The 9,688-nt window shown below is 65.9% G+C and overlaps 2 protein-coding genes across 2 annotated transcripts; both read left to right on the top strand.

Moving 5' to 3' along the window:
* Window positions 1-235: 235 nt before the first annotated feature.
* On the top strand, window positions 236-3,523 carry MNEG_10052 (hypothetical protein; the record flags this gene model as incomplete). Its single annotated transcript, XM_014041477.1, has 5 exons — window positions 236-260; window positions 463-596; window positions 809-877; window positions 1,081-1,235; window positions 1,450-3,523. The coding sequence occupies 5 exons, from the start codon at window positions 236-238 to the stop codon at window positions 3,521-3,523; spliced, it is 2,457 nt and encodes an 818-aa protein (XP_013896931.1).
* A 1,409-nt stretch (window positions 3,524-4,932) lies between these two features.
* MNEG_10051 (H+-transporting ATPase) lies at window positions 4,933-9,624 on the top strand (the record flags this gene model as incomplete). The annotated part of the gene is made up of 10 exons (XM_014041476.1): window positions 4,933-5,002; window positions 5,311-5,393; window positions 5,783-5,901; window positions 6,092-6,270; window positions 6,679-6,800; window positions 7,046-7,460; window positions 7,756-8,003; window positions 8,300-8,510; window positions 8,914-9,077; window positions 9,307-9,624. The coding sequence occupies 10 exons, from the start codon at window positions 4,933-4,935 to the stop codon at window positions 9,622-9,624; spliced, it is 1,929 nt and encodes a 642-aa protein (XP_013896930.1).
* Between the last annotated feature and the right edge of the window lie 64 nt (window positions 9,625-9,688).

The raw sequence follows: 9,688 nt of genomic DNA, 5'->3' as shown, positions 1-9,688 counted from the left end.
ATCTAGTTTCGAAGTTATGACCGCCTTCTGTTGCCAACCTTGGCTGGGTGCGGTAGTTGCGGGAACGGTTCGTTCATGAATGTGTCCAGGCTCGCCACGTTTGCTGTGATGCTGACAGTTACATCTGAAGTAGTTTGTAAATGGTAGGCTTCCTGGTGCGCATAAATCTTTTCCTTAGACGTCCAGACGCCAGCACCCACATGTGCAGACTCGGCTACGACGCGTACTGATAGATATGGCGTTGAATCTCAAGATAACGTGTGAGTAGTGCTCGTGAAGCGCCACTTGAGACTGAGCGAAGTGCATTGCAGACAGAGCTGCGCAAGCGGGGCACGCCACTCGCGCACTGCGTGGCGCCCGTACGGGCTTCGCGCCATGCTTGGGGGGCCCCTTCACGTTGCACCATGCAACAGTGACAGCCATGTAACGCTCGCTTGTAATGCGCCGCACTGCACTACGCAGTGCAAAGCACAAGATGGGCGGGCCCCGCGCCGCGCCTGTGGTTGGAGCACGGAGCTGAGCAGTGCCAGGCGCCCGGCGGCGCGGCAGCTGCCCTGCAGTTTCCCTACGTGCCTTCCAAGGCCGTAGACATCCTGGTAAGCTATGACAATCCCATACCCTGCACGAGCGCCCCGCATGGCCGCTCCCTCTCTCGCACGCCCGAGCCGCACTAGCGCCCGCCCAGCTCTGGTCTGCGCCGGCCGCGCCACCGCAGCTCCGCACGTACAAGCGCATGCACGTACGCGCGCATGCGCATCGGCGTGCCGGCTGCATGTCACGTTGCCCCAAACCGCGACCTCACCACCAGGCGTTTGACCCCTCAGTGGCGCAAGACGAGCGAGCCTTCATAGCCGGGTCGTCCTTCAGCGCGGAGCAGGTGGGGCCGCCGCGGCCAGGATAAATTGGCACCACCTGCCATGCCGGCGCTTGTGAACCCGCTTGGCCCGTCTGTCACCATCCTCAGGCCGCGTGGCGGGCCCAGTTTAGAAGCGGCCGGTGCTCCTTGGGCCCCCTGAGCTCAGCGCCCCCTGCCGGCTCCCCTGCGACTTCGCCTTGGGGCCGCGCGCTCGCACCCCGCAGCTGCTGCAGCAGGGCGGAACAGGGACGGTTGTGCTGATGGACGCCCAGGGCGCCCTGAGGGGCCGAGTGCAGCTGCGCGCGGAGCTTGTGGAAGCTGCCGGGCGGCTGCCGCCGTCGCTGCTGGACCCGGCGGCCAGCCCGTTTGCCGACCCCACGTGAGTCTGTGCTGCGGCCGCCTGTGGGCCCAGCTAGGGGACGTCATACCAAGAACGCTGGGGAAAAGGGGGCTGCGTCTCGAATCAGAGAGTAGATGCAGAAAGCTGTGCTGGGAAGCGCTCCACTCACGAGCAACGTTTCTTGCGGCAGGTAGTGAGCAGCAGTCCTCGCGCTCATCCGATTGCCGCCCCCTGAATTGTGCATCGCCTGCAGGGTCCAGGACTCAAAGGCAAAGCCCAGGGACTTTGCGCAGCGGATTTCCGAGAAGCTGTCGCGCAGCATCAAAGGACGCGGCAGCAAAGCGTTAAGCGCGGGCGGCGGGGGCGCGAGCGCGGCGGCCTCCAGCATGGGCGGCGCCAGCGGGGCGAGCGGAGAGTCGACGAGCTCTGGCGGCGGCGCAGCCGAGGCCGAGCCGTTGAGGCCGGCGGCGGCGCATCTGCAGGCCGCCTCCTTTTCTCCCCTCACGAGGTCGAGAGGCCACCTCGCTGCCCGCCTGCGCCTGTCCGAGCCCCTCCACCCCGCTGGCGCCGCGGATGCGGAGCCTTCGCCGACACCCGGCGCCGCGCAAGACCATGGCGACAGGGCGCGGGCGCACTGCCCGGCATGGATTGCGGCCGGCGACGCGGGCGACGTGCGGGAGCGCGTCGGCACGCTGGAGCAGGCAGTGGCGGCGGCGGCAGGGATCGAGGCGCCGCAGTCGCTCAACGCGGAGTCGACGGGCCCCGCCCACGGCGACCCGCGGTCGCGGCGGCAGCAGCAGCAAGCTGGAGCGGGCGCGGGCGCGGGCACGAGCGCGGGCCGCGGTGCAAGGAGCGGCCCCGCGGCTGATCCGCCGGCGGCCTCAGGCGACGGCAGCGGCGGCGGCGGCGGCGGCGGCCACGAGCAAGGCACGGAGGTGGGCCTGCTGGAAGAGCTCGCGCGCCATGGGGCCGAGCGCCGCGCCGCGAACGCGCAGCTGCTGATGGCGCTCGCGCGGCAGACGGCGGCCGACGCGGAGCAGGACGCGCTGCTGCTGGCCGCCCTCGGCGGCGGCGGCGGCGGCGGCAGCACGATCAACGCCCGCGGGACGCCGTCAGAAGGCGCTGGCGGAGGGGAGGCGGCCGGCGGCTCTGGCGGCCGCCGGCGGGGGTCGCCGCTGGGTGAGAGGCTGTCGGACAGCCGGTTTGAATCGTTCGCGCCGTTCCTGGCAGGCTCGGCGAAAGGCGAGCAGGCACTCCTGGAGATGCCGACGCCGCGCCTGTGCGGGGGCAGCAGCGGCAGCAGCGGCGCCGGCGCCCGCGCTGCGCCGGCGGGCGCGGCCGCCGCGGGGCCAGAGGGGCTGGGCGCATCCTCTGGCGGAGCGGCGCTGGTGCGCCCGGCGCTGCCCAGGCGCTGGGACTCGTCCGCGCAGGAGGGAAGGGCGGGTGGGGGCGACGGCGGAGGCAGCGACCGCGCGATTGAAGGGTTTGGGGCCCCTCTGAGCGTGCCAGCTGGCTCCGCCAGCCTCTCATTCAAGCACGGGTACCCGAAAATCGAGCTGCCGCCCGCTTCAGAGGGGCTGCGGCCTCGAAAGCAGCAGGCAGATGCAGGGGCTGGGACGCCGCCGGCGCTGGCGCGCGCGCATTCGCGCGCCGCGTACGCCGTCCGCTTGCCGCCGTTCAGCCACCCGCTGTCGCTACCGGCGCCGGCAAACGTCCGTGGAGCGGGGCCCCAGGCGGAGGATGCAGCGGCGCGCTGGCGGCGCGGCCGCGCGTCCGCGGCCGCTGCGACCCAGCTCGCCGCGCGCCTGGACGCTGTCGCGCGAGGCCGGACGCAAGACCGCACGACTGACTCCTCGGACGAGGAGGAGGCTGGGGCTGCACGTGCTGCAGCGGCCTCGGCCGCGGACGCGCGAGTGCGCGACCGCGTGCAGCGACGGCCGTCCGCGGCCGCGGGCACGCGCGCCGCCGCGGCCAAGAAGCTTCCTGGCGGGAAGGCGCGCGTCGACACCTTCCGCCGCCTGTCTTCAGAGGGCGCCCCCTCCCCGGCCCCGGCCGCCGCGGCGCCGGCGGCGACGCCAAGCGCCGCGCCTCCGCAGCGCCCGGCGGTTGCGCTGGGGTTTGATCCGCCTCGCCATACCGCACCCGCCTGGCATGTATGGGCCGGGCCTGCCGCAAGCTGGGCAGCGGCGTGGACGCCGGCGGGCGCGAGGTGGATGCAATGCGAGCATGGGTTTGGGGATGCGGCGGCATGCTCGGCCGGCGAGCCGCAGTTCCCGCCGCGCCGCGCCGCCGACGCCCCGACGGCGCCGCCCTGCACGGCGTTCTGAGCGCGGCGCCTGGGCACGTGTCCGGCACGGGCAGGGCGGCCTCGGACCACGGCGCCGCGCACAATATTGAGAGGATAGGCGCTGGTGCTGTGATGCTGTTTCCCGCGCGACTCGCGCTGTTGCCTGGGCGCCTCACAAGGGTGCGCACGCTGTTCTCTGGTTTGCTGGCAACACAGTCTGTTGCTGTTGCATTGCAGGTGGTGCGGCTTGCAGACACACACGGCGCAGCTCGTTGCCAGTCGGAGCGGCGAAAGGGGTGCCAGTAGTGGGACGTACATGTGTATGCAGTAAGGTCTCTGTGGCCCTGCTTGGAGCGAGTTTCCCATCAGTTGCGGTCGTCGAGGCCGCCGCCACTCGTCGTGATTGGGAGTGGCCGCACATGGTCTGTCCAGAACCTTGCGTAGATATGTGTGATTTGATTTGATGATGGGAGGCAGGTAAAGTAAGGCGACGCAACCTGACGTATGCAAGGTGGGGGTGCCCCTGCATGGGAGAGTGCTTGACACTCACCACGCAGGGATGGCGCAGCACCATTGGCGCGTCGGTCATGTTTCCAGCCGGCCAGCAGCGTCATATGCCCGCGTCGTAGCGGCACGGACGGCCTTTACAGGAGATTGATCCGTGTTCTGGGTCACACAGGTCGGGCATGTGAGCCGTTCCAGTGCAAGCTGCGGCGGGGGCGTGCCGAGCCTGTCTCCACGGAAGCCGCACGTCGGCGAGCATTTGTGCGCATGGTCGTGCTGCAGCCACATGTCGGTGTGGATTTTGCCAGCAGCACAAGCGGCAAAGCTTTCAAGTCTCCCTAGCTACGGAGAAACTCCGTTGCATGCAGTATGTTGACTGTGGGGCGCCTGGGGTGGTCACCACCGTAGACACCGTATATGGCAGATGAGGCAAGCAGCAGAATCTCGAGGAGAGTGGGGTATACCTACAAATAGCAGGCAGTGAGAAAACAAGTTGCGGCTTAGTCACCCGCCGCCGCGGTACTGTCGCGCCCGCGCTGTTGCAGTTGCGCACAGGGCTGGTGCTAACGCTGCAGGGCGGGCAACAAGCCCGATTTATTACCACACGTCACTAAAGCAGCCCAAGTCGCATCAACACGGTACTTTTAGTGGGTGCCGCTTGCGCACTCGAAACCACTCACGCCCCTGACGGTGGACCACCGATGGTGACAGAGTGACTGCCGGTATGGTTGTTTGACCGTGACTCCACGTCTAAAGGTTGTGAAATCTACCTCAAATTAATAAAATATGGGAGGATTGCAGTGCCGTGCTCTCATGTCAGTCAGCCTCGTAGTCACCAGGCTGCGTTGACGGGTCCATTCTTCGGCCCGTCACGGCCTTCATTTGGTGGCAGCGCTTTAGCGATCCATCGATTACTTCAATCGGTTCTCTTGGTCCTTAGAAACGATGGGAGAAGACAACAAATCCGATGGCCCGACCAAGGAATTTGTGCCGGGCAAGGGCTTCACCACGGCTGGTGAGCATTCTTTGTGTGTTGATGGTTGAATGTCATTGTGCAGGGTGCAAGTGTTCGGGTGTCGCCGACACGGATCAGCCGCGGGCCAGGTGGGCCCGCCACAGCACAGAGGCACGGGGTCCGTGACCTGAACCATCCGAACATTTTGTGATGTGTCCAGAGGCCAATTGGCCCGGGGCTCATCCGTTCCAGGCCCGCCAGGCCTTTGCTGCTGTGCACACACCCTGCTACCACACTCACCTGACCCGGCCACATGACCAGCAGCGCGGTGCATGTTCCCCTCCCGCGAAAAACCTGGGCCCCCGCAGAGGCCGAGGCGCTCATCCAGGAATGGGGCCGCAACGAGCTGGAGGAGAAGACCACTCCCAAGTGGCTCATCTTCCTCAAGATGGTGCGATTGCATAGCACATGCCGTCCAGCAGGCGCCCCTCTGTGTCTAGGCGAGGGGAGTGTGTCTGCATCGTCGCTTCAGCTTGTGAATTCGCCTGGAGCCACCAGGCCTGGCTTCGGGGCTGCTTTCGCACGGTTGCCCGCAAATCATGTAATCGTGCACTTGCAACCGTCAGGCGCACTGTGCCGGTCCTCCCTTCTGCTTTGCCGCCTGCGCACTCGCCCCAGAATGTGCACCGCCATTGGCGGGCCGCCCCAATGCTTTCTGGAATGCTCAATCCGCACGTACGGACCAGGGTGTACCCGGATGTCAGGACCCTGTGCATGTGCCCAGATCTCACCCGCAACTGCTCCTCCATTGCCCACTGGTCTGCATCGTCATGGCCGCAGCTCATCCAGCCGATGCCCATCATGATCTGGATCGCCATCATTATCATGCTCGCCCTGGAGCACTGGATCGACTTTGCCATCCTAATGGCCATCCAGTTCATCAACGCTTTCCTCGGATGGTGCGATCCACCTCGGCTCATCCCGCCGGCCGCAGCCGTCGCTGTGGCTGCGAGCACATGGGCTAGTTGCTCTGTGCATGCCTGGGGTCGCGTGGCCGTGCCAGCAGCGCAGTTAAGAAAGCATGTGCTGAAGGTATCCTGCTGACTGTGCGTAGCATGATTCCCGCAAACGTTACAAAATCAATCCAAGGTATGAGACCGTGAAGGCCGCCGACGCCGTGGCGGCGCTCAAGGCCTCCCTCAAGCCCACTGCGACCTGCAAGCGCGACGGCCAGTGGCAGAACCTCGACGCCGCCAACCTCGTGCCCGGCGATCTGGTGCTGCTCGCCGCCGGCAGCAGCATCCCCGCGGACTGCATAGTCAACCACGGTGCGCCCCTGGCCACGCGCTTGGGATACGACATACATCGGACAGGGCACGCACAGTGGTTTGCTGGTGGGCCTGTTCCTTGGCATTCGCTTCCAGGGCGTGGCAGGCGTCGCGCACACACAGCACCTGCGAGCTCGGCTTCTTTCCTCCGCCACAGCTGCCCTGCAGCTGGAAGATTGGTGCACGGTCAATGTCCCCAATCTCACAAAAAGCCCCTAGTCATCAGGGGTGAGGGTTTTTCCAACCCCCAACCCGCGACCCCTGGTGGCCACTTGCCACGCCCCACCCCACACCCCACTCCAACCGCACCCCAAACCCCAAACCCAAACCCAAACCCAAACCCAAACCCAAACCCAAACCCAACCTCAAACCCACCCCCAAACCTCACCCCAAACCCAACCCCTTCAGGCCGCATCGAGGTTGACCAGTCAGCCCTCACCGGCGAGTCACTGCCCGTGACCATGTACCAGGGCGACAGTGCCAAGATGGGCTCCACCGTCACGCGCGGCGAGGTCGAGGCCACAGTCGAGGTGCGCAGCGCCAGCCACCCAGGCATGGACCTGCAAGCCGACATCATCAGCGCCGCGTTCCTTTCGGGGCCGCGCTCCAGGCTGTGTGCGGCGCCCTGGCAGCTGCCCAGACATCACTGCGACGCCACACGCGCCGGGGCTTGCGCAGCTGTAGCAAACGCATGCTTCGCCCATTTTGTACGGCCCTTTCACATGGCAACTGCCCCCGTTTTTCCTGACTCCCGCCCCTTGATGCCCTCACCCAGTTCACCGGCAAGCACACCTTCTTCGGCAAGACGGCGACGATGCTCCAGCAGGCCGACGGCATGGGCCACCTCCAGAAGATCCTGATGCAGATCACGCTCGCCCTGGTGGTGCTCTCCGTCGCGCTGTGCGTCACCGCCCTCGGGTACCTCATCGGGTACGGCAAGGAGCCTGTCAAGGAGGCGCTCTCGTTTACGGTCGTGCTGCTGGTCGCGTCGATCCCCATCGCCATCGAGATTGTGTGCACCACGACCCTGGCGCTCGGGTCGCGGCAGCTGTCGCAGGAGGGCGCCATTGTGACGCGCCTGGCGTCGATCGAGGAGATGGCGGGCATGAACATGCTCTGCTCTGACAAGACCGGCACCCTGACACTGAACAAGATGGTGATCCAGGAGGACTGTCCCATCTACACGCCCGGTAGGCGCCCGTCGGGAGCGGCGGGCGGCGGCCAACGGGAGGGGCGCGCACGGGCCGGCTGCGGCCTGCCCCTATGCGCCAGATTCGCAGCCGTCTGCGCGCGGCATGCTGGTGTCGGTCGACCATGGCCCCAAAAGGCAGCTGGGCATTTTGCTGCGCCTCGCTCCGCCCCTTGCTTTGGCCCCACCCTGCCCTCTCCACCACAATTGCGCCCTGCCTGGCCCAACCATAAGTACGCCCCCTTCCTTGGTGACACAAACCCCTCATACCCAACGCACGCACTCGTTGGCCCCAGGCCACACCCAGGCCTCCGTCCTCCAGGCCGCCGCCCTCGCCGCCAAGTGGAAGGAGCCGCCGCGCGACGCCCTCGACACCCTCGTCCTAACCTCAGCCGACTTGTTGGCCCTGGACGTCTATGAGCAAATCGACTTCATGCCCTTCGACCCCACCATCAAGCGCACCGAGGGCACGCTGCGCGGCCCTGACGGCAAGGTGTTCAAGACCACCAAGGGCGCCCCCCACATCATCCTCAAGCTGATCGAGGTGGGTGCTTATGCTTTGACGGCGCGGGGATCCTTGCTTTGGGCGCGTGCTGGGCTCTGCTAAAGGTGATTTTGACTGTGGTTAAGCGGCGCTGGGCCGGCGGGGTTTGAGGGGCACAGCCGCCGGCGCAAAAACAGCCTATATACGGCCCACACGTCCACTCTGCGTCGCGCCGAAGAAGCAGATGGCGCCGCGAGCAACCTTGGCTGACCTCGTCCTTCCTTAAAATATAGATGTTCCACAACAACCATCTAAAAAGAATCCCTGCAACCGACTTGATTTGAACTGGTACCCAGATCGACCAGGAGGAGGTGGCAAAGCGTGTTAACTGGAAGGTGATGGACCTCGGCCGCCGCGGCATCCGCTGCCTCGCGGTGGCGCGCACAAACGACGAGGGCAAGTGGCAGATGCTGGGCATCCTGACTTTCCTGGACCCGCCGCGCCCCGACACCAAGGAGACCCTTGAGAACGCAATGAAGCTTGGGGTGGATGTGAAGATGATCACGGGTGGGCTGCAACAGGTCTCTTGTGTGCGTGTGTGTGTGTGTGTGTGTGTGTGTGTGTGTGTGTGTGTGTGTGTGCGCGTGCGTGCGTGCACGCGCGTGCGTGTGTGTGTGTGTGTGCGCGCGCGTGTGCGTGCGTGCGTGCTCGTGCGCGTGCGTGCACGCGCACATGTGTAAAGGTTGAGTGTTCGCTGCTTTGATGCAGCCGTGCGTATCGCAAGGCGGAGCAGCCTGCGCCTGTATGCTCGCTCGCAGGCGGCGGCGCTGTCGCCACCCCGGCTCGCATTTTTGGGCCGCCTGTGCCGGTGCTCAACACTTTGCCGGCAGCCCCCTGCACCCGCACCTCCAAGCCCTCTTCCCTCCGTCCGCCTCGCCCCGCCCGGCGCTGCGTTGCCACCACTCACCAGGCGACCACCAGATCATCGCAAAGGAGACGTCCCGCCAGCTGGGCCTGGGCACCAACATCCCCGACGCCGCCAACCTGCCCACCATGGACGCCGACGGCAAGATCCCCAAGGACCTCGGCAAGAACTATGGCAAGATGATCCTCGAGTCCGATGGCTTCGCACAGGTGAGCCACGTTTGACCGGGTTTGACCATAGGGTGATGGCTGAGTGTTGGCGCCTGCAACCGCACGCGCTGCTGCCACGAAGTTGTTTGTTTTGTGTGGCAACTCGCAGCCGATCACAGGAGCGTCGATAGGAACTTGGTCTGTGAGTCAGATGTGGTCTTGGCAGCAGGATTTGGACGCTACAACTTCATAAGCCAAGCAATCACGTCATCGGTGCAACCGCTCTCAGGTGTACCCCGAGCACAAGTACCTGATCGTGGAGGCGCTGCGCCAGGAGGGCTTCGCCTGCGGCATGACTGGCGACGGCGTCAACGACGCGCCCGCGCTGAAGCGCGCCGACGTGGGCATCGCCGTGCAGGGCGCGACAGACGCGGCGCGCGCGGCGGCCGACATGGTGCTCACGCGCGAGGGCCTGTCGGTCATCGTGCACGCCATTGTGGTGGCGCGCTGCATCTTCGCACGCATGAAGAATTTCATCAACTACCGGTGCGTGCGCGTGCACTCTCCTGCGGGCATGGCACCGCCGCTGGATCTCCAGTATCGCTGACACCGCGATCTCACATGCGCTGCACGTCGCGCACCGCCTCACCGCTTAGCGCAGCAGCCCGCCC

Source organism: Monoraphidium neglectum (assembly GCF_000611645.1).
Source record: "Monoraphidium neglectum strain SAG 48.87 unplaced genomic scaffold scaffold02161, whole genome shotgun sequence".
Classification (NCBI taxonomy): domain Eukaryota; kingdom Viridiplantae; phylum Chlorophyta; class Chlorophyceae; order Sphaeropleales; family Selenastraceae; genus Monoraphidium; species Monoraphidium neglectum.
The sequence above is the reverse complement of the archived record's forward strand: the minus strand, read 5'-3'. Positions and strand labels throughout refer to the sequence as shown.